The sequence below is a fragment of the Dermacentor silvarum genome, chromosome 3 (assembly GCF_013339745.2).
Source record: "Dermacentor silvarum isolate Dsil-2018 chromosome 3, BIME_Dsil_1.4, whole genome shotgun sequence".
NCBI classification, from domain to species: Eukaryota; Metazoa; Arthropoda; class Arachnida; order Ixodida; family Ixodidae; genus Dermacentor; species Dermacentor silvarum.
The window spans coordinates 159924249-159949258 of record NC_051156.1 but is presented as its reverse complement, the minus strand read 5'-3'; the positions used below and the strand labels follow the sequence as shown (position 1 = coordinate 159949258).

General features: G+C 49.1%; 1 protein-coding gene across 1 annotated transcript; it reads left to right on the top strand.

Annotated features, from left to right (window-relative positions):
* Nucleotides 1–3692: 3692 nt before the first annotated feature.
* Nucleotides 3693–10667, top strand: LOC119444085 (uncharacterized). Its single transcript, XM_037708582.2, has 2 exons — nucleotides 3693–4590; nucleotides 10474–10667. The coding sequence occupies exons 1-2, from the start codon at nucleotides 4220–4222 to the stop codon at nucleotides 10565–10567; spliced, it is 465 nt and encodes a 154-aa protein (XP_037564510.1). The 5' UTR covers nucleotides 3693–4219; the 3' UTR covers nucleotides 10568–10667.
* The last annotated feature ends 14343 nt before the right edge of the window (nucleotides 10668–25010 follow it).

Below are 25010 nucleotides of genomic sequence, written 5' to 3'. Positions count from 1 at the left end.
TGCAGTCCCTTAAGACATTTCCGAGGACGAGGGAACCAGTAAATTAGAGCGTTTTACAACCGTAGACTTGAAACACGTTTTGCTTTAATAAGACACGTATATTTGTTTGTGACAGTTGCATGCGGCGCTCCAGCGATAGGCTCTCAGTCAAAGAAATTCAGGACAACCAAAAAAGCTGGCAGCGCATTCATCCTATGGAAATTATTGGCGACAGTATAATGCGAGTAACATTCCTTCTTGCCATGGATACACGCTTAATAGTGATTATATGCGATTCATTCTCGTGATGGTGGAATTATCGAGACAAAGACAAGGTTGTGTGATATAATACAACGTTCCATATAGCGGCGACGCCGCGAAGCTTCCACGGGGCCTCCGAAATGCAAAGCACGCCGGTGCGTGCAAACGCGCCGAGAAAAGCGCCATGCGACAAGCGGGCTCCTCTCTCGCACTTCTTTCTGGACACACGCCGCGCCATCTAGTGGTGCCGCAGACAAATCCGCCCATAGCCTCCGAGACCAGAAGCGTGGCACGCCGGTGCCTGTGAGCGCTGACGACTTGTCTCTTTGCTTGCCGCAAAACCTGTGGCATTTACTGTCGGCGTCAAAGAGGTTCTTTGAACTGCGGTGTATACCAACCACGTCGCCCATCTACAGTGCCCCGTGTCGACGTAGTATAGGTTCGATGAAGAGCGGCACGCATGTACACATTGCGACGTAGTCAGTGACCCGAGTTGGCCCGATGGTTCATTTTCGAACCCTTGTTCCGTCAGGACAGCTAGCAGCCCGACGCGTTACCCATTTGGCCACGGTCTACCAAGTCACACGTGTAGGACGGAAAACGGTTACGTACAAACATACATAGATACAGCCCCAAACATACGTACATGCACACAAACAAAAGCTAGATAGATACATTCCCCAGAAGGTGCACGAAGTACCCTAAGAATGCTAATTGCATGAGAAGCGTCTGCAGGCAAAAGTGGGAAGCTATCGAAGGACCATCAGGAGGTTACGGAAGCAGCAGAGCAGGTTAACACCGTTCATTTCGAAGGCTGTAGGCGTCGTTCGTACATGTGTGACACAGGAACTGCTGATAGTTTCGAGTGCGCACGTTCCATTGAGAAAGCGGGTCAAGGGCAAGCGGTTCCCTGGGTGCCTTAAGAAATTTACCTTGTATTTGAACTTATGTGGGCCGCGAGCCTTACTGGCTTCCCGCAGCAAATTTCTTTTTTGCCTACCCAGCGTTCCCTGAGATGGTGGCTATTTAATGCTAGCATGACACCAGGTGTGATTTCAGGAATCATTGAGCCTGTTTCAGTAATCACCCAAATGCAATAAGCACGGTAAAGTTTTCACCTCAAGCTTTCATGAGATAGACCGAAAAAAAGAAAGCCGCCTACTCCACCCTGTGAAAGAGGATGCACAGCGAATCTGGTGCAGACGTTAGACGAAGTTTCACACGCACCACCACGACAAGCGACGTACTCCACGCGCGCACGCACATGAGCGGAAGTGCTCATTCTTCTAGGCCGTCCGCCAAGCGCAGGTGCCTTTTGAACTTAAATAATGTTTAAAAGTAAATTGTGCCAGAAAATGCCTAAAGTACGACTTACGCACAAACTGTAGACATGACAGCTTCGGACTGTTATTCGAATATGCGAGAAAACATAAATCTGTTACGCGGCAACTGAAAGGCAAAGCCATTTCCCAGCTGCCGTTTGAGGTCTGTCTGCGTAGCAGAGGCCGTTAGGTGGCGGTAGCGTTAGCACAGCATGCATTCTCATTCGTATAGGCCCTCTGCTTAGCGCAAGTGCGTTATTGAACTAATTGAATTTCTCAAAGTAAAATGTGCCAGAAATTTTGTCCGGTACAACTTACACACAATCTACCGACATGATAGCATCGGATTGTAATTCGAATATACGAGAAAGCATAATTCTGTAACGCGGAAGTTCAAATACAAACCCCTTTTCAAGCTGCGTTAGGAACGTGGGTTCAGCTCAAGTGGCGTTTGCAATGGGACTCACATCGACGCCGGTAACTGCTTTGTATAACTTAGTGATCTCGCTAACCCAAAGCGCCAAAATTACCATTAAAGCTGTCATTCGCGACCACGGGACATGAAATGTCAGCCTAGCTCATCAGTTAGGCGTGAGTATTGAAAATAATTTGTTTAAGGTAGCGGGTGAGCGACTGAGCTTCATCTTTGACATGTCGCATTGGAATAAAACAACTCAGAATGATGTCCAAGCTCACAACTTGTTCATTGGGGGCGAGGTTGTGTACTGGTCACACACTAAGCGCCTTTAAAAAAACTTCGAAATGTGCCAAAACTATAATTGCCACGTTTAATAAAAGCCACGTTTAATATTTTTAAGAAAACCTAGACAGTTATCGAAAAACCTTGAGAACAATCTGTTCGTCAAAATAGCTCACCAAATCAGGATCAATGCTGGCCAAAAAAATATCAGTCAATACAGATTCCACACAAGAGCAGTGCTTATACATTCACGTTGAACAAGGATATGGTTGGCAAAGGTTGCACAAGGTTGACTCGAGATAGAATTCAAGGAGTGTCATAAAATTGTCCAAATTCGAACCGCACAAGCTGAAGAATGTGGCCAATCGCTGCTATACGTCGGTGGTATTTTCTTCCCCATGCAATTTGGCCTCACTGTGCCCCCGGATCGCCTCAGGAGAAAGGAGCCTGCAAGACTGCAATAAGCGTCACGCCTCTCAGTTCGTCGGTTGCTCCGCTGACTTTGTAAACAAAATCCCCCTGTCCTGTGGGAAGGTTTACATTGGTCAAACGGGCCATTGTATAAATGGACGGCTAAGGGAGCACCAGCTTTCAATAAAGACCGGAAAAGGGTGTAATTTGCCCTTGGACTGCAGCGCATGCCCTTTGGCTACACGTGAGAAACCGTGCCGGCCTTTGCTGGCAAAAACAAAAATTTTGAGACGCAGTCGTGACCAGATGGCACGCGAGCTTGCGGAGGCTTTCTTCATCAAGAGCACGGGTGATGATCGTGTCAGTGATATACCTTGATCAGATTGTATCAGAAAGAAAGCAGGTTTCTAGCATGCGCGTAGGCGATGGTTTTGCAGACATGTAGGTATAAATTTGCGTGTTCTTCTGAATAAAACTCAGTCGGGGGGGGGGGGGAGGCATTCTGCGCCCCCCCCCCCCCCCCTAAAGGGCAGTCTGCGCCCGCCCTGTTGCTCTTCTCGTCCAAGTTTGTATCGTGCAGCATCTTGCTTATAACGATGTACGACCGATCACCCAGCAGCATGCACCTAATTTTCTCCTCGACAATCGCACTAAGCTGCCGCATGCAAGCACGCCAGCAATGTGAGAGGCGCTGTCCGAATTCCGCCAGCGTCTAGGCCCGACTGCCGCTACGTCGCTGGCTCGCTCCACTCGTATCTTCCTTAGATAGCCAAACTGGGGATAACAGCGCTTCCCAAATTTTCCACGAGCAGTGAGCGAACCGATTATTGTGACATCCTAGACGGGAGCCGTGTACTGCTGCCGTAACTGTGAGCAGAAGAAGAAATACCACGCGATTTCTTTTTGCATTCACTCGCTATATCGAACCGCTCTTTTCTTAAAGCAGGCCGCATTTCATCGCCATTAGCTGAGCGCCGCAGTCGTCTCGGCGCTCTTGTTTCCAAACATGAAGTTAGGAGGCGTTATCAGCGTCCTTCTTCGCGACACACAAAGACGCGTCTATCGCCCCACTGTGTAGGACACATACAACGCAGTCGCTGCAACTTGTATCACAGATTGATAGCATCTGACGGATGTAGACGCCCTGGCAACATTCTTTTTTTTTTTCTGAGTAGTCGTTTTCTGTAGATAATGGCCGCGCATGATAAATGCATAGGCCGGCAAACGCTCCACTCTCTATAGTTGGGCGCCGACGAGGAAGCTTGAGAAAATGCATCGACCATATTGAAGGCTTTAGTTTCAAAGCGCGGGTGAGAGCGGGATGCGGGGGAGGGTGGCGGCTTGAAGGAGTGAAGCCGGCTTATTTCCTGCGCGGCCGCGGAGAGCGCTGGCTAGTTCCGCCCTGTCCGTGTCACTGACCCGCCCACTTAATCCCACAGCGGAACCGAACTCCATTCCACGTTGCCGTCGCTTCCTTTCCTCCTGCGGAGAAGCGAAGATGACAAGATGCAGTTGCCAAGCGAGGGTCACGCCCGCGGAGTGAGCCATGCCGCTGACGTGCGTGTGCAAGGTCATCCGCAGGATTTTCGCCTTCGGTGCCAGAGTTCGGCATGTCTTTCCGGTGGGCACTTCCGGGACGCCCAGACATTCGAAACTGGCGAAAGTGACGAAGCGGAAGTTCAAGGAAATGCAATACTGGAGACGCGGCACCGACCTCCGTCGATTCGTGTTCTTGAGAACGATCTTGAGGAAGACTCGTTCTTCGACGGCGACGGCTGAACGCGACAAAGAAAAAGCTGCGACCACCGAAAGTAGTGATTCACGTGGGCTTGCCAAAGAGAAGAGGAAGCAGTCTCGACAGGCCGCGCAGAAGAGGGCGGCGGAGTTCAAGTTCATCCTGCCGGACCGAGCCAAGGAGTAAGTTAAGCCAAACATTCTTTGCGCATGTGCCGTGTCACGTCAATGATAAACGTAACTCGTGGTCACATAGCGATAAATGCTCCTCGTGATCAGATAGGATACTGTGATCTCAAGCAAGATCATTTCTTGGATGCGTCCCGCATAGCAGCAGCTCAAAACAGAAGCGTGAGCAATATGAAACGCAACACTAAATTCGTTTTTGGACAGGGACAGATTTTGATGTCAAGATTCGAATATGTCGTTTGATTAAGTAACAAGCAGCTTTTCCATCGAATATTTAGACTCATTGAACATTTTTACGCGCGACGAGTGCGTTTAGCCCCTGCACCCTCTTGAAGGTAATTTGGGTGTACCCTTGTATCTGCTCGAAAAAGTACACGTCAATGATACAGAAAGAAAAAATAAAAACTAGTCGGATAGCCGCCATTCGCACCAATTACTATCAAAATTATACAAATGTACGACGCTCTGATTCGTAAGATCCCCAGAGAAAGTTTTTGCAAAGCAAATGCTTCCACCTGGTATCATACGGCAGCAACGCTTGCCTGGATTGTGTCCTAGCCAGACATGGCAAGTGCTTGCACTCCACGTTTATTCGAGCTAACTCAGTGGACTTAACTAGCCTGCAGTGAGCATTAGTCATGAAACGCACGTGGCAGTGAAAACACGACACAAAATCCCCCCTGCACAACCTCTCAATACAACTTTGTGGCAGATCAGATATTCTTCGGGTAGTGGACATATTTGTGGGCTAGCGGAACGCAACAAGCGGAACGTAACAACCGAACTGAAACTCCCCTTCTTCCTTTTTTTAATGCAGCTAGAGCTGCTCCTCACCATTTTTCGGAGTGCTGATCAGCTGAGGCCGATCGTTTCCGACCATGCACGAACGCACACCCTTCCCGACATATACTATCAAACACTATGAAACAGTGACAGTGGTTGTTAACTCGTCCCATCCACCAAGTGAGTGGTGTACCCCAGCTTGTGACATCCTCTCCCCACCATTCATCATCTCCTTAAGCTGCGAGGCTGGTGCTGCTTGCGACGACGTGAAGGGAGGTCCCCCCCCCCCCCCCTCATTATTATCAGGTATTACATCTTCGACATATCCTTGAAATGCGTTGCACACATTAAAGCATGTTGTTCAGGCTTCAAGAAAAGGAGCCTAAAGCCATTTTAATGACGCTGCGGGGACAGGCAACCAGGTAGACCTGTCTAGGAATCAGGAGGAAGCAGACAGGTACACGTTGTTATGTGCCGGAGAGAAGTGGTGGCTTATTGAAGGAATAAAGAGAGAGAAAGGAATAGTCAGAAGTACAGGCATTCTGATCGCATGGAAAGCACCTGATGTTGAGCTTGCCACCTTAAGAGTGGCCTTCACAGTGCTCCTAAATTGATCGGATTTGACCGCCCTCCACTCGACGCTGAGTTCACAAAAGTTTCACGAAAAGATTAGTGGTGCACAATGGGTGAGCTCTCCCATTTTATGAGCAACCAGCGGTATACCTCGTTAGTGATTAGCTGACGCGAGTCCTACCTTCGTTGCACTGCAGACCTTGCTTAGGAAAATTGACTGTAGCTGCAAGGCGCCAAATCAACTTTTCAAGCCGACAGGAGCTACGGCACAGATGGGGGGCTTTTTAGCACATCTAAAGGCGGGTTCGGTGCCATTAGTTACATTTATAGGTCGTAACTCTTTAATCGCAATTAAATATCTGTCTTTTTAGTTTTGCAGTGTTCGAATATATAACATAAATCGACCTGTAAATGAATACAGTGCTAGGCTTAGGTCAGGCGACCACTGACTAGTTACAGGCGCACACAATTTTTCTCGGTCGATGCTTGTTCAATCTCGAACTTAAGAAGTTACTTATTTACTACAACTACGCTCTTGAACATGGAACATTTGGCAGGACGCTTTTCTAAGAACTATCTTCGGCCTACTGCGAAATCAAATCAGTTGTACACTTAAGATATCCAGTGTCATATCATCTGTTATCAATCTTCGAGCGGTGAAAATGGCGACAACGTTTTATCACACGACGTGACATGTAGCAGCGGTTATATATCAGAAAATGCAGCAGAAAGCTTTGAAAACACACGAGGATCAGCAGTCATTTAAACATGAACCCAGTATGGGCTACGCCTGAAAATAAATCGTAATCGCGAGTACTATGCCTAGTTTTGTGCAATGTGACAAGCGGGTATGGAAAATCAAACGCGCGAGAAGATCGATGAAAAAGATTTTATGTCATGTTCAGACAGTCAAACGAACAATAAAAAACAGCAACAAAAAAGGGACACGGAAGCCATGACCCTGTTAACGAAAAAGGAAACGTGTGACGATGCGCAGCGGCGTATCTACGGCCATTATTACCGTACTTACTCGAATGTAGACCGCTACTTCACGTTGAAACGTGATGCGTGAGTAGGGGATTGGCTTAATAGATTTGAGGACGTGCTTTAGCCAACATTGGCTCGAGCGTCGACGTCTTCCTCCAGCTGGCTCGTTGGCGCCCCTCAGTTAGCGCTCGTACGTTCGTGCTCGGCACGCGCTCGTGCCACTGCCGCGCGCGTTACACGAAACTATCATCATCAGCATTGGCTCGAGCGTCGCCTTCTTCCGCAGCTGGCTCGTTGGCGCCCAACATAGAGTTTCATATTACTATTTAGAAACTCTATGGCGCCCAAGGAGGATAAAAAAATGCTGGAGTGGAGCTGCCGTCTCAAAAGTGAAGCCGGACCGCCGCCATCTTACCAGAGGCAAGCAATAACGTTAGGAAATGGCGGGAAATACGCGAAGCACTTTCTTCCCACTCCGTGCTGTTTTTAGGTGGAAAATTTAGCCGTGCAGATATCGTTGGACGTCTTCCTTTTTGTCACTGGTTTCAGAAGAAAGCCTTAAGTTATTTTCAAATTTTATGGCACATCATAATATTAATACACAGACAAAGGTAATATTTTAAGCGAAAGGTTGGAGCTTTTAATTTCAAATTAGCCTAGCATTTGCAATAACTGACCATGATAAGTGGTTCTTGAGGGAAAGGGAAAGGTTGGCGCTATCTTCTGCAGCCCTTGAGGGAGCACGGCTCAGCGCCAATAACTGACCAAAAAGATGTGAGCTGCTAGCAGATTTCAGCAGTCACGGCCCTCTTTCAGAGTAGAAGTATGGGCAAACTGTGGCTTCACCTGTACTGGTAAGAAACTGCGGGGACTGCCACTCCAGCATTTTTTTAGGGGCGAAGCTCCTTAGGGTGTGCGTCTGTCCCTCCTCTGTAGTAGTAGTAGTCGTCGTCGTAGTAGGTAGCCACGTCTACTTTTATGAGAAAAAAAAATTCCGAAAGTTGTGTCCGTAGCGCGGAATCGAACCAGGGACCCCTCGCTTCCAAACGCGCGGCGCTAACCACTACGCCACGAAGCTCACATGAACACACGCACCACGATGACAATAAATACCCAACATTAACGAAAGACTGCGCGTTTCTAACGCGTTTGTGCTAGCGCGTCACGGCCCGTGTAAGAAGCTGGTGTAAGACGCTGTGGCCTCTCCGCCTTACCCCCGTATTCATAAACGCTCCTCGACTTGAACTTGACTTGCCACCGCCTTGGGCAGCGCGTTCGAAACGCGTTGAAGGCGGTGGCAAGTCAAGTTCAAGTCGAGGAGCGTTTATGAATACGGGGGTTATACTCTCTCAGCAGTCATGTGATGGCGTCGACAAACGCGGTGCACGTTCCGGCATGTGTAAACGGCTGCGTAAGACGCTGTGGCCTCTCCCCCTTACTAGAGAGTACTGCACGTTTCTAACGCGTTTGTGCTAGCGTCCCCTTAAGCGGGAGATCCGATGATTCCCTCCGGAGCTTCGCCCACTCATCATCATTCACCCCGTGGATATGCTGTGATTTTTTAATCCTCCTTGTTGGCGCCCCTCGGTTAGCGCTCGAACTCGTGCTCGGCACGCGCTCGTGCCACTGCTCCCGCGTTCATCGTCGTTGTATTCTTCTACAGCTGGCTGCGTGGCCCGCTAATCATTCCAGCGTGCAATTTCACTTTTCTGTCGTCGTAATGGAGAGGCAAAGCTTGCACTAGGCCGCGCAAAGCTCCAGTCACAACAAAGCTAGACGATCGATTGCGTCTCTTGGTAGTAGCTAGGTTGAACTTCGTTGTACCTAGGTTGGGAACTTGGTAGCAGCTAGGTTCGGCCTTGGCTATGTCTGAGTTGAGCTTGGTTATGCCAGATATATCTTAGGTTGTGACGCAATCGATCGGCCAGCTTCGCTGTGTCTCCAGCACGGAGTAAGATACGTGGTCTCGAGCTTTGCGCGGCCTAGTGCAAGCTTTGGCGCTCTTTTTTTTTTAACACGAAAGTGTTTTATGCCGGGGTCCACCAAGACTTCACTGACGTATTTCCGTCACGGAAATACGTCACACGAACATACACGAACATAATACAAAGAAAGAAACCAGAAGAAAAAGTTCCACAAACATGCAAAATTTGGAAATCGAACCCACGACCTCTCGGTCCGCGACGATAGATCGCTGAGCGTTTAACCCATTGCGCCACAAACGCATTTGCAGAGAGCTACACAGACGCGCCTTATATATCTAACACTCCTCCGTGTACCCGCGCTCTTGCTCGGGGCGGTGCCGCCGCCTACGAGCAGAAAAGAGAAGTACTGCATTATGACACTAACGCGCACCGACAGTGAACGCTTCGGTGGTCTCAGCACTACGACGCCTCGATGCCAGCATTCGAAGGGACGCTGGCATCAAGAAGCACTACCAACGCCACCTAGGTGGCGTTCACCGTACTCAGCACAGCGGAGCGTGGCCTCCGCAATTAGCTCTGAAAATGTTTCTGAAGTTGATCGCGGAGGCTGCAATTACGACGCGCTGTACGCGCTGATTTGACTCGGTGACGATTCAGTTACGTGCTTTGTCTTGCGCGTTGTATTAGTGTGTCAGTTACGTGCTTCGTCTTTCGCGTTGTGCTAGCGTGTGCAGCGTAGTGCAGCTTCCATATGCACGACGGTTGCTCATGGTCATCGACGTTGGTAGTCGTGATGGAGGAGACGTGCCACCAGGCGTCAGCGTGGGTGCATCAACGCCTAAGGGCGCTTTAGCCACAAAACACCAATAGACATTATATATCAATGTGCAATAAACATTACACTACTTCTGTGAAGACACGTTTCACTTTCGTGTTCTATACCGATTCCTATATAAGAGGGATCAACCACATTTTTTTTTGGAAACGCGGCCTCTCTCTTGGGCTGATCCCAGAGGTAGTCCTCAGCCGCGCCAAAAAATGACATCATTTTCAGGTTTCTGTTATTGTCGCGCACTTTTAATATTTCAGTCTGAGAAGATTTAACATAAAAGGCATGCACTGTCGGTGTTTTGATCCATTACGTTGTGGGCTGTCGTTCTCCAACTCCTGAAGAATAACTTTGTCAAGAATGAGCAACTTTATGGATAGAATGGTGGTGCAGTAGAGCCCGCATATACCGCATGTCATATAACAAGGCATGGCATATATGCGAGTATATACCTAAATATGTACGGAAATTTTCGCTCACAGAAAACTCCACCGGCACCGGATTATCTGCGAAACGGGGCCCTTAACGCTGTAGCGTTACGATTTGTCTTGATCTGAGGATCAAATCCTGTACTACTGTGCGTTGCTATGCCGTATGTTGCCGGGGCAGTCACTATAAAATGTGAGCCTACTAAGAAGCTTCCGTATTTAAATTATTTAGAAGAAAATGCTGTGAGAAAAATGGGGCGAATGAGCTAATAACTAAATTCATAATAACTGCGGCGAATGAGCTTCAGATGTCAGTGCAGTGCTACACTGTGATGCATCCGTGTTCTTGCAGGAGCGGAAAGGGAACGTTCAAGAAATTTCCGAGCCTGCTTGCCCTGGCCCGGAAACTCGGAAGATATTGCAGACGCGGAAGCATTCATTACTAAGACTGTCCTTTTTATGTCATCGACGACCTCGGTATTATTCAAACTATGTATATACCATGTGCATGTAGCCTACTGTGTGTATAATAAAACGACTGTGATTCTTAAACGCTTCTGATTATATTATTCTTATTCTCCATTCCTAATTCATTACATATTTCGCGGTGAAATTTTGTTACTTCAATTGCAATAGTCATTTGTAATATAAACTCAGTCCTCGCTCAGAGTGTATGTCATCAAAATTACACATGGCATAAAAAAGGTTCTTGCATGTAGGATTCGAACTCGCCTCGTTCCGAAATATTTCTGATCGAGGCACAACTGCCATTTTTATAGCATGGAAACACTGGTACCATGTCATATTAGAATTCTACACAACAAACACAGTGTACAGAATAGTCAAAGGAAAACTCCGAATTCCAGCCAAAGAAACACAACCATCTACGCGGATGATACTCGAGAACGGGTCCAAAGTTGTGACAACGCTAGGCAATTTAGAAGCTTCTCGCAAGACAGTCCCTAGCGACGGAACCAAGCATGCCTGTCTAATGTCATACGGCATCCGCCTAATAAGTGGTCTATGTCATTGGAGATGCATTCACCGGGACATCTTGTTTTTCTTGCGCTGTATTTATTATTCGAGTAATTAATGAATTAAAAGATAAAATGTGGACAGCTTGCACTAGTGGGTCGCCTGCCAGGCTTTATCGAAACCAGCCGTCTATGAGGACTCCTCTGACCCTGCGTCTAGAAGCGTTGGCTGAAGAAACATGCATAATACTTCAAGAGAATGTCTTAACGGCTCCCAGTCGACTTCCACCACCTTGGGAGTGGCAGACTATTGAATGCTATGTCTCTTTTATAGAGATTTCCAAGCACGCACCTGAGACTCGTATACGTTCGCACTTGCTCGAGCTTCAGGCGAAGTAATCATGTGCAGAAGTTTACACAGACGTTTCCAAATCTCCTAATGGTGTTGCTTACGCAGCTCTGGGACCGTCTTTTTCAACGTCTGGTGCACTAAATCCGCATACAAGTATTTTTACAGCAGAAACATACGCAATCCACTAGGCAGTTAAACACATAAAGCCAATGAATGTTCCTGAAGATATTGTGTTCACAGGCCCATTGAGCGTCGTTAGAGCTCTAATGAATCTACGAACACACAAGAATTCAGTTTTTAACGAACTCTACAGCTGGTTATATGCTCAGCTTACATGGGAAACCAAGTGGTCATAGTGTGCTGGGTACCTGGCCATAGAGGCATAAAAGGCAATGTAGCTGCAGACGAAAGTGCCACGTCAGTAGTTTTTGAACATACAGACACAAACATAGCTATCCCTCCCACAGACCTAAAGCCTTTCTTGTGCCATCATTTGCGGAGATATTGGCAAAGGCAGTGGGACAGCGAAGTGTCACGCAAGCTACATATGATCAAACCAAGAAGAGGGAAATGGTTGTCCGAAAAAACAGCAAGACACAAGGAAGTGCTTCGTTGCAGGTTAAGAATGGGTCATACATATGGCACACACTTTCACCTCCTTTCTGGAAGTGATCCTCCAAAATGTGATAGGTGTGGCGACATTGTTACAGTCCTCCATGTTCTTGTCCAGTGCCCTGAAATAGAAGTCCAGCGCAAAAAAGTACTTTTATCCCGCATATTGTGAGCACATCCCTCTTCACCCAGCAGTCTTTCTTAGCCATGAGCCGCTTTTTTATTTTAATGCAGTCTTAAAGTGTTTAGCAGAAGTAAACACTTTACAAATAATCTGGCCAGGGTATCTGTAGCGCAGCCTCGTCTTGCAGGCTGCAGCTGCAGTGCAAAGTATTTTTTACAGCACGTGCCCCTCAGCCCTTGGCTTCAACGGACCTCTTGAGGCACTATTGCTATTGTATATGTTTAAGTATATTATTAGTTCGTAACGGAATTTTATAGTCATAACTCTAACCATTAGTCATTGTCATTATTTTATAAAATAATGGCAATGACTCAGTGGTTGCGTATTTTATAATACCAATATATTTTACGCAATTTACAGCGACTTGCTTTTAGGCCTTTTTACAGCCACGTTACATCAACCATTTATAACTTATAGTCCACTGTATTTATAATAGATTGAAAAACCATCACCATATGTCATGGCGCTCTTTGGCCATATCTGGCCCTTGCACTAATAAAAAATTGGAGGACGCTTAAGCTTCGCCTTTAAGAGCAGAACGCTATAGCGTTAATGGGACCCATTCGCATCGCATCGTTCGCATACGGCAAGTAGGCTTCATTCACTGCAACACTGAACGCGGGAAAGCCGGCTTACAAAGACCAAGCTTAAACCGATCCCCTTAAAGTCGGCTTCACTTGTAAACTGAAATGCACTGCTGGAAAGGCGTTTTTCCAGGGGCCATATAAGTGGTCTTAAATTGTAATGTGAAGGCCCTAGCACCTTTTTTTATTATTTTATTGTTTGTCTTGCCCCGACGCGCGCAGGTCTGGTAGAAATGCTGGAAAAGGAGTTTGTGGTTTGAGTTTCTTCGTAGAAGAATTAGGTTTTCTCGTACATATAAATTACAATCCCACGCCGATTGGTAAACAATCCGGCGGTGAATCCAACGCCGAATGGTAAAGTCCTACTTTACGATTTTTCTGACGGATTTCACTGTGAAAAATCAAATGTTTGTTCACCAAAACCTAGCACCACGTGGAGGGCCTGCGCGGTCAATGTGGTTGGATGATTTTCTCCACCACTCGCGGTCACATGCCGGTTGCCGACGCCGGATTTTCTGCGACACGAGGTCCTAAACGCTATCGCGTTAAAACTACATATTTTTATTAGCTTGCACTAGTGGCACAAGGCTGGAGTAAGCAGCAGAGCTGGTGATCGACCTAGCTTTTCTTCCAGGTTTTACTAGGCTTGGCTAAGTTTTGCTAGGAAATACTCAATCCTGATAGTCACGGTATTCCGAATCAGCTCGCCGCCGACGCGCAGATTCTCGCTTGGCCGCCCGACGCGCTTCAAGATGAGCGGCTTAATTCTTCTTCAGGTGTCCGGATCTTCTTTGGTAGTCCCATGTCAAGGCTACATGTACTCGCCACAGAGTCAACGAGAGCTATGCCGCCGTCGCGGCGGCTCCGAGCTTTATCTCCGCAGGTGACGTAACGGCCAAGCTACGCCTCCACACTTGCCGGGTCGTGGCGGGTCGAAACCTGCCGAGTCGCCGCCAGAGGCGCCTGCTACAGTCCCGGACACCGCGCGCGTTCGGTGCGCACGCGGGGAAACGCGGACGGCGTCGGCAGCAGCTTTGCGCGTTGCTTTGTTGGTGCTGCTACAATTTCTTTCTCTCTCGCTCTTATTTTCACTTTCTCTCTCTCGAGCATAGCGCGCGCCGCGCGCATGCTCTACTTCCCCTTCCTTAACGTCCCATGTCAAGGCTAAAGTCAAGGCAACATGTGCACGGCATGGAGAGGAGGCGAAGCACACGCCGCTCCGCGAGGGGGTTGCTAGGCAACCCAGGTGACTCATCGGTGAGCGATGTTCTTTGTTAACGTGTTATGGACTGGCGGTCGGCTTAAACAGCTCCGCTGTTAATATTACGCTTTGTCGACGAGCGTGATCGCGACTTCACCGTGCACTTCACTGCGGCGGATATTGCAACACGAGGCAAGAAAGATCAACATGCGATAACAATTGTATCTCGACAAGAATGACCATTTTGTCTTAAAATTGTAGATAAACTGAGTTACCACGGCCGGTTGGGTGTGGAAGTGGGCTGTACAAATGAACATACGCTTCGGAGTGTTGTGCTATATTGCAGCAGACGACGCACTAGGCGTGACTGCAGTGCCCCCAACTCCAGAGACAGTCGTCGCGGCTACGCTGGAGAACTGGCCAGCAAGAGCGATGGCAAAGCTAGGCCCGCATTCTCAAAAACTTTATCATGCTAGCCCAGTGTTCGTAAGATAAAAACTCCAGTCAATTGTGATGCCGGACACGTTAACAAACGCAGCCAGCCAATGACATATAGCACTTAAGGATGAAAAACTTGTGAATTCGGCCCCTGGCCTTGGTCTCAGAATGCCATACGTGATGGTCATGCAGAGCTAAGAGCACAATAATAAAGATAATAGTTGAAATGAGAAGGACGTCTAAATAGGCTCGGAAATTTACCCATAAAACTGTAATTGCGGCTACCATGAGGCCAAAGCTGATTCTACAGTTAAACCTGCTTATAACTAACCGCCATATAACGAATTCCTGGATATAACGAAGTTTTTGTATTCCCCGTTGTTACTCCATAGAAGCACATGTATTTGGGACCTCTACGTAACGAAGAGGCAGCGGGAGACCTCCTCGAAATAACGAATTTTCCCCGCCGACAACCTAGAGATTTCGCCCCAAATTTTGTCATTTTTGCGCGAGCAGCAACCGGAAGCTCATTCTCCGCCGCGATGGAATGCGAAGCGAGCGCACGTGTGCGTGCGGGAGTGTGTGTGCGAGGCGGGCCTGCATCCCTCGACCCGGCGATCTTGCCGCCGCCGCCGTGACCTTTCCCCCTCCCTTCATTCAAACCTGATCCTGCCGCTTGCTGCAGCTGGCCTAGCCCGCCAAGCCGGCACTCTCCTTTTCCAGTTGATGTCGACGCGCTGGCAGAGGCTGTGACACATCACACTCGATAAGCGTGGACACGCGCTGTCAAACACTGGCGGCGTCTGGAAGCGCCACCCTAGAAGCGAGCTAAGTGACCTTCGTGTTGTTGTCTATCGCTTCAAGGCAAACTAAGCACCGAGAACACACAGCACGCACAAAGCTACGAGCCGCCGAGACGCACCTACACTGCCTAGACTGTGCCCCAACGCAGATCGCTTTCAAGATAAGGCCCGCGCGACGCGCAGTGTGCAGTTGATGCCGGAGTACAGTACAACGCCGCCCGCTACCCCTCCCCCCTCGCTCCCTTGCCGGTGCCTCGAGCGGAACGCAATGGAAGAAGGCGCGCTTCGTCCCCGCTTTTCTTTCTTGCGCGCGCGAGATTTAGACGCGGTCGTCGGCTCCCCTCGCACGTTTTCACTCGCACATACAGCATAAGGCGCGCGGCGACTGCGTTATCGCCCTTGGAATTTATACGGAACATCTATAAGTGAAAACCAATTTTAGGGCCACAACGCGTCATAGACACCACCTTTGGATAGCAAATACGGATCTCAAGGGCCATACCTTTGCTGGCGGAAACCGAAAATATGTCATAGTTGTCGGCTCCGGCACTTTGGGTGGCCAATGCCATCGACAAGCCACCAAGCCAAGTGACATGAAAAGGCAAAATGGCCGCTCGGGCCGGCGTGGGGTGGCAGTTCGCAACCTATGATGCGGGAACGGTCCCACAGTTGCGACGCAACAGCGGGATTACCAATGCATTGGGTTCTATCGGAGCTGCGCCGGGACCGGCCGAAAACGACGTAACAGCCGGGAAAACGCAGCACCCGGGAACGTAACAGCGGGGTTCTACTGTAACTCTATAGGACGCCATCGTGACGCCCACTCTTCGTTTCCGATGCCTCGCGCTTGTGCGAAACGACACGCGTCCATGCATCCAGTACCTGGTGTAACATTCCAAGGATGAGTGACGAAAACGGAAAACGGGTGCGTGTTACAATCGAGGGCGCGTTAGAATCGAGTAAATACGGTAACAGTTTCGTTTTCTAATTTCCATATAACGAAATCCTCTTTATAACGAAGTTTTTCGGGAATTTGTACATTTCGTTATATCCAGGTTTCACTGTATTTGCACATTACGGCGGAGCTCTCTGCTGTGACGATAAAGCGGACTTCAAGTAAGTAAATAAAAAATGTCACAGTTTCGCCCTAAGGGCGAAGCAATGAATGCGATAGCAACACAGTAAAGTCATACGAAAGCGGCTTTGGTAGCAATATGAATTGTAGTAAACATGAGCTGATTAAGTAAGCAGGTGTGCTGCGGCGTAAGTAGACCGACATGAAGATAGACTCGATGACCACGAGAAGGCGCGTGTGAAACGGTGGTGTTGATGAGAAGCGCTTCCCGTGGGCAGCGCGTGCGAAGGGACACACCTGTAGCGCTGCACTGCCGATCCGGGCAGCATTGCATGTGTAGCGTGCGTTGGAAAATGTGGCCCGACTATTACTAACTGAATGAACGAGCGTGGTGTGAGCGCGCACAAACAAACACGAATAGATTACACTGAATGACTGCAGACAACGACTGTCAAAACGCGGGCAGCGAGCGTATATACGCCGCAGCGGGCGAAGGTACGTGCGGTCTATCGCTTCAACGGAAACTGAGCGGCGAATGCACGGCGCATAAAGGTCAGAGCCGTGTGGAGATAAGCGACGGTGCGAGCGAGCGACGAGCGCGGTTATTGGCAGAGTAGAAGTGCGCCCCCCCCCCCCCCCCCCCCCCCCCCGCTCCCTCCGGCGCTGGCTTCCCGCTTCCTTGCTTGCGCGTGGGAGATTGAGTGTGTTCGCTCTCCGTGATAGCGCGCGTCCCCGCGCTTCCGCTCGGGCATACGAATCACACTCCAGCGAAGCTGGTCCTTCGCAACACCAGATTGCTGTAGTCAATCCGCCTTTTTCACGGCCCGACGGCGCATGCGCCCTGCCCTGGCGGATTAGTCGCAAAACGTTTTGGAAGGGTCGCGCGCGCGGCCGTGCGGCCCCATCTCAGGGAAACGTCCCCCGCAAAAAAAAAAAAAAGCGCTCGGACGCGTGCTACTGACAGCTCGTGCCGTGTACCGCGTTGAAACTCCACTGGTAGCTCGACGTCAGTGCAGTACTGAAAGTGTGCGTATAGCGTAAGACTGGCTTTGGTAGTGCGACGGGCTTTCTTGTCGACGGCACCGATAAAATCACCGTGCCAATACCATCGTTCGACCGAAACCCGCGCGATAGGCCGTCGAACCGATAACGCGATAGCTGCAACACCTTCGTTGGTATATATAAATAATCGCGCTCAAATTGAGTCAAAACATGCCTACGAAGTTGAAAGGTTGAAATGCGCAAGGCTTCAACCAGGCCTCTCAATCCGTGCACATGACGTTTGAGCCAATGTTGATTTCTGCGAAGCTTAGGCCTGGCTCCGTCGAGTTCGTGCACCCGCTACCGGCGGACCTGTACTGAAAAGTAAGCAAGTTAGGACGAAGGAAACTGCTTTTATAGTTCAGTTCTGGCCTTAAGGATTTGAAATAAGCTACTCTTCGCTTCGCACGGCGCGTACACAATAATCTGCAAGCGGCGACACAGCGCGGTGCCAACATCTGTAGGTCACCGTTGCCGTAGGCTGCCGCTCGTATTCGCAACGTAGATGGGTCGGTTTGTACGTGTTGGTATGCTCACGCATTTCTTAATTGCTGAGATGTACTGTTTATCTCTGCGTCAAACGCGAAACAAGAAACGGTACATTCGGTACAGCAGCATAAACAGCCGCCTCGCTCAGTTATGTACCAACGGTGTCAGCGATGGCATCCGAGTTTTTGCGGGAGAACAACACAGCCTTTAAATGAGCGCTTATGTGAGCACATTTTTCTCTAATAATGCTTTATGACACGCGCAAACTAAGTATGATGAAGCTAAAGAAAAGCGAGAATCAGTAATAAATTAACAGCCCGATATTTGTAACTGGATTACAGTCGCCGTTGAGTAGCTCAGGCACTCATACTGACTCGTCTCAAGGTGGAATAACGCGGCTCATATGAGCAGGTATGTGTGCTTTATTCTACGTTTTGACATTTTTTTTTTTCATATCAGCGATGCACCTTTTGCCAATTTTTCACGCTAACGACGATCTGTGGCTGTAGATGTCGATGTAAACAAGCGCACCGCTCTGCTAAATCCGACGCGGAAGGCTGCGGGCTCGAAAACTTCTTATTTATGCAAGATGTCTAAAGAATGTGCAAAAAGAATTTAAAGAAAAGTGTGGTGCAAGCGTAGGAATCAGCGACAACAACTCCAAAGCAGCCGCGACGGCAGAGGGTACTCAGCGTACCTTTATAGGCCACACTATAAACAAAACAGCGCTATCACGCCTGCTCACCCTATATATATAGTTCCAAGCTTGGTCGTCTGCTTCGGGAAGCACGTTTGCAATATGGACCCGCCACTTTCGGTTGTGTTGTACCACGGCTTGCAGCGAATATCAGGCTCCGAAGATTTTTGCATGGGTGGCATGCTGCCTAAAGGCAAGAAATTATGCAACGCCGAATACGTGTACGCCATTCAAGAAATAAGCGGCGAAGTTTTAGGGCGGTGTCAATCGCAAGTGAAGCGAGTCACGCACGTGCGAAGTTGAACTTCAGGTAAAGTTTGCACGCTGCTAGATTCAGGCGCACAAACGCGTGGAATTGCTTTCTATAAATGAATTCAGAGCAGCGATAAGCAGACATGCGTACGGAACTGCTCGAGCGCACGATGGTACGCGCCGCGACGGCAGCGGTCTTTCAGCATGCCGCGGTGTACGAACTGCTCGAGCGCACGATCGTACGCGCCGTGACGGCAGCGGTCTTTCGACATGCCGCGAAACGGCGGGTCTCCTGCAATCTTTGTTGACTGCATGCCGCTAGACAAGTAGTTATGCCTGCGCTGTAGTAGCGGCCATCTGTCTATCAATTGATAAATAACTGATGCAATGCATATAAGCTCGCAGTAACGTACGTACGTGCGAATCGCGCTGCAGCGCGCTCTCGTTCAGTGCTCGCTTGATGTAGCTTTTAATGACAGCGCTCGAACATAGATGTGCTGTAATCAATACAACCTAGGTGTGCCGCCTCAACGTGCTGGCTTGAGGTCAAGGATAAGCACATTCAACTCTCTAACCTGTGCTGCTCGTAGTGGGGTAGTGAATTTTCACCGAATCAGCCCGACCATTTGTGGTCATTTGCACACACCTGGTCACTTCACGACTTCGCACCGGTCGAATTGTTAATTGTCGCTGTGACCGGGTCTCGAATCTTGAATCACCAGCCATGCCTGCTGCTATGTCGGTCTTCCATTTCGCTTACCCAGCGCGACGAACTGCAGTTATCCAGTGCGCCCGACGCTCCGCAGCGTGAGGCCTTGAAGGAAAACGGTAGAATCTGATGTTGGAATTCAGGCCTTCTTGTTCATGGCAGCCCACGACGCAGCAGTAACGACGGTGACGCTTTTTCGAGGCTGAGCTAGCTCTCTCCGGATCGGCGTCGCCGATGTCTTCTGCTTCCAGCATTACGTCCCGCGACACACGGAGAGTCCGTTTTCGTAAAACTATAGGCTGCGGCCAGCTCGCAGCCTGGTCGCCATGGTCTGTGAAAAGTGACGAGCCTTTTCGCACTCGAAACAGGACAGAAAAAAGTGCGAATCGACGCAAAACGCGGGCTAGAAAACGTGCTTCGCCACAGCCAGGGCTCAATACTATCCAAGCTGGTACTACCCAGATGACGTTTTACGCCGCCACCAGGCGCCGCTACTATACCTCAAACTCCAGCGCAAGACGCCCATATAGTTGGTGAGTGCTACATGGCTTCCAGGAACGACATGCTGCCCTGCAGAAGCCATTAATAATTATTCGCGATCCACGAAATGCACAACCGATGCGCACTCAACAAGGGCGCAGGTTCACAAATCAACCAGCGAAAGCCCCGGCACCCTACCAAAACGTTTCCGGTGGCGTGCGGCAGAGGGCAGCACAGGAAAATGAAAAAGGCGGATTGCACACCTTCCAACGTTACCCGATGAAAACATCACCCGCATATAACGCTTTCGAGCGTCTGCTTAAGAAATTTTTAGCAAAGGCTGCACTAGCCAACCCACATTTATTTTCGCATGCACATTACCATAATGTTCCTTATTTTCAACAATTTTATCTTAGTAGGTGTTGGAACTACATGTGTATTTTTGAAGTGCGCGCACCTTTTATCGCCTCATCTGGCGATCCTTCCGAGTTCGGACTATTACTACTAACACGTGCTCCTTCCTATCTTCTTGCCACTCGGCTACTTATAAGTACACTCTACACCTTTGAAAAAGGCTCATTTTTGTTCTACTGACTACCCTGATGCTTCACTGGCCTGGCGTTACTGCGAGCACGCCATGGCTATGCTACAGTGGCGACGAGAATGAACATCGCCCATGCAGTGAAAGTCGACACTGATCCGGAACCCACGCAGAACCGAGAAACCAAGGCCATCATGGCTCACCACCTTCTGGACTTCGAAGAAGGCAAAGATAAGTGGAAACCGTACCTTATTAAAGTAAAAGCATACTTCGAAGCGAATGCGATTGAAGACTCGACTAAGAAAAGAGCATTGCTGGTTGCCGCGTTAAATACGCACACGATCCAAGTGCTGGCAGGGAAGGTGGCTCCGCGCAAGCCAAATGCGTTGACGTATGAAGAAGTCGTCGAAGTTTTGAGCGAGCACTACAGTCCCAAGAGACACGAAATCACCGAAAGCTACAAGTTCTTCAGTCGTTGTCAAGTGGAGGGCGAGCTGATTAATGAATTCCTGGTAGACATTCGCCGAATGGCTGACAATTGCAATTTTGGCAGTTCTTTGGATCGCATGCTACGAGATCACATTGTGTGTGGTATACGGTCAGGTGCCCTGCAGAAGCAGCTACTGGCAAAGCGGGAATTAACGCTACAAGACGCTGAAGCGATGGCCCTTGCAGCTGAGGCTGCGGATAGTGATGTAAAGTGCATGATCGGATCGACAACGACACCCGTGTTAAAAGTACAGGCGTATCAGAGAGAAACTCTGCTGGATGAGAGGAGGGCTGTCGCACGTCAAGAATGCACAAGGTGCGGCAGTACAAAACATAATGACGCATGTTGCCCCTGGTCTAACGCGCGCTGTTGCCGCTGTGGATGACGTGGTCACTTTGCAAGGAAATGTCGAAGCCGCGGGGTTCGAGAACAAGGAACGGCAAGGACGGCACAAACTAACACCCTCTTGGGGACGGAAGCCTCGGGAGACGAGGAACACGAAGCCGCCCACATTTGGACTTTGGTATCACAACGAAAAAGCTGTCTGGAACCGCCGATTCGCCGAACATTTGCTTGGTGTGGTCTGCAGCTGAGCATGGAAGTCGATACCGGGTCGCCCGTTTGTCATTCCGCGTCAAGTGTACGATACGCACCGCGACCAATGGCCGAAACTGAAACCGTCCAGTCTGAATTTATCCTGCTACACAGGACGCCTTCCAGTACTTGGGTAGCTTGCGCTCCAGGTTTGTCATAAAGGAGTGACAGTAGTGTTCACTGACCGTGTTGGACTGTGCGGGACCAAGCCTCTGTGGTCGCGATTTAATCCAGCAGCTCAACAGCGCAGGTGCTCCGGTGGTTCGTTTTGTAGAAGACTCAGGGACAACAAAAGAAGCAAGTGAATCCAGCGTGAACAGCATATTCAACGACTATCACGACGTGTTCTCCGAGGAACTGGGGCTAATCAAGGGTCCTCCAGCCAGCCTGCACATGAAGGAAGGCGCTGTACCCAAGTTCTGTAAGGCCAGACCCATTCCATACGCGCTACGCGAGCGAGTGTCACTTGAACTAGACCGTTTAGTTTCTCTGGGCGTGCTGTCGCCGGTGGCACACTCTGAATGGGCAACGCCCATAGTCGTAGTGCTTAAGACGGCACAGTAAGAATATGCGGTGATTTCAAGGCCACAGTAAATCCAGCGTGTGCAACTGAGCAATACCCATTGCCAATTATTGAGGATATGTTTGCGCAACTACACGATGGGGACTATTTTAGCACTTTGGATTTACGGCATGCATACAATCAAGTGGCGCTAGACGATAACGCGAAGAAAGTTTGCGTCATTAATATGCCAAAAGGGCTATTTTGCTACAACAGACTTCCTTTCGGGATAGCCTCTGCGCCCGCGATTTTCCAAAGAAAAATGGATGAGGTATTGGCTGGCCTTCCAGGAGCACAGGCTTATCTTGACGATGTGCTTATTTCCGAAAGAGCGAGTGACAACGGCGAAAGGCTGAAAAACGTCTTAGAGCGCTTCCGAGAGCGTGGTGTAAAGCTAAGGTTCGATAAGTGCAACTTCCGCAGCCCAGCAGTAACCTATCTAGGGCATCGCATCGATCGGGATGGGCTTCATCCGACAGAGAAAAACCTTGACGCTATCATGCAGGCACCGAGTCCCTGTAATGTCAGCGAGCTACGCTCGTTTTTGGGTATGATTATTTTTTACGTGAGGTTTCTGCCGAACATGTCAACCACACTTGGTCCATTGTATCAACTACTTGAAAAGAATGCCCGTTGGCAATGGAAACAGCCTCAAGAGCTCGCGTTTGATGTTGCCAAGCAAAGCCTCAAAACAGCCAAGGTTCTCGTTCATTTCGACCCTTCGAAGGAACTTAAACTTGAATGTGACGCGTCTCCGTACGGTGTGGGAACTGTCTTGTTTCACACGACCGGTAACGTTCACAGGCCCATCGGTTTCCGCTCGCGAACATTAACGCAGGCGGAGCGCAACTATTCACAGATCGAGCGAGAGGCACTGGCACTGGTATTTGGCGTCACGAAATTCCGTGACTACCTTCTAGGTCGGGAATTTACCTTGGTGACTGACCACCAGCCGTTGCTGGGCCTGCTGAGATCAGACAAGCAGACGCCGACAATGGCCGCCGCACGGATACAACGTTGGGCGCTCCACCTGGGGGCCTACTGATACCGGCTACAATACGCACCAGGACGACAGATGCTGAACGCTGATGCCCTGAGCCGACTTCCGCAGCGATCTCCGGAATCTGACGACGACGGTGAGCCGCCCGAATATGTGCTGTCGCTAAACCAGCTGAACAATGGCGCTATAACAACGCATGAGCTGAATGCATTAACGTTTTCTGACCCTGTCCTGGTCGAGGTCAAACGGTACATACTACATGGGTGGCCCAGAAACGCAAACGGAATGGCCCGGGCGCTACTGCCGTTTTTTGACCATAAGCTCGAACTATCCGTAGCACATGAACTGGTGTACTGGGGTAATAGGGTCATAATACCAACCGAAGCTAGAGAGCGAGTGCTGCATCTTCTACACGAGACGCACCAGGGTTCACCGGCAATGAAATCTGTCGCACGTTCTTTGTTCTGGCGGCCAGGCCTCGACAGAAATATTGAAGAGGTGTCTGCTCAGTGCCAGAACTGTGTGCAAAATCTGCCGATGCCAACCGCGGCGCCCGTTGTTAACTGGCCTGAAACAGGCGAAAGGTGGTCCCGTATTCACATTGACTACGCGGGTTCGATCTGCGGAAAAATGATACTCGTAGTAGTTGACGCACACACCAAATGGCTCGAAGCAACCTTTGTCCCATGCTTCAACGCAGACTACCATTAACTGTCTACGTGGCATTTTCAGCAGGTTTGGAATACCACGCACGATCGTTTCCGACAATGGGACCCAGTTTGCCAGTCAAGACTTCGCGTTGTTCTTGGCAAACAACAACATTGTGCACCTTCGATGTGCTCCATACCATCCTCAATCTAACGGTGCGGCGGAAAGGGCAGTGCGGACTATTAAAGATGGCCTTCGAAAAATGAGGAAAGGAAATCTGGAAGAGAACCTAGTACGGCTGCTAAAAAAACTCCCGCCATATTACGGTATAACAACCTGCAAACTCATGATGCCAGGAAGTTCCCGTAACGGTACATGACACTACTGCAGCCATAGTTACCAACAAACATTATCAATGCCGTAACTCGAGAAACTACTTTTGAAGCTGTAGTGTTCCTTAACATTACCAATCCTGTACCACAAGCAAAAACCTCTGAAGCCGTACTTATTCATCAACATTACAAATGCCGTACTGCAAGAAACTACCATTAAAGCTGTAGTACCTCCTAATGTTGCCAATGCCGTACCACGAATGAAAACTTTTAAAGCCGTAGTTACCTATCGACATTGTCAATGCCGCACCACGGGTGAAGTTATATAAATGTAACATGCAAGTTCAGGGTTGGAACCGTAACTGGTGCACAAGGGATCTCGCCTGTGAGAAATTGTGACTGTAATGACACCGTAATGAATTTGTATGGTTGCTGTGCTGTAGAGCAGGTTTCATGAATAATGTAAACGTCATAAAATAATGCAACATAAGTAGATGGAAGAAAAAAATCGCAACACCAGCGATTGCTACAGGTGCTCGTGTGTGACTTCTTCTGCCTTGTGCAGCATTACCCAATGTTGTTGCCATCATATAGGTAGTCTAATTAAAATGGAACTCGTACAGTCAAGAGTCCATTAGAAAATAAAGATGTTAGACAAAATGAACAAAACCACCTTTTTGGTTCTTGTATGGGAATTAGGAGCTGAACTTTTGTTGGTGAGCTTTCTCCTTTTCTAACACCACCAAATGTATGCAGTAATAATTGATACTCCATAAAGGTTACATGAATACTCAGGATAGTCTTTGGGAAAAAAGACAAACACAAGAAGGT

Bases quoted from the DNA above. Each gene is read 5' to 3' on its own strand.
- LOC119444085 (XM_037708582.2), top strand. From the start codon at position 4,220: ATGCCGCTGACGTGCGTGTGCAAGGTCATCCGCAGGATTTTCGCCTTC. The intron at 4,591-10,473 runs GTAAGTTAAGCC...GTGTTCTTGCAG, and splicing joins CTGCCGGACCGAGCCAAGGA to GAGCGGAAAGGGAACGTTCA.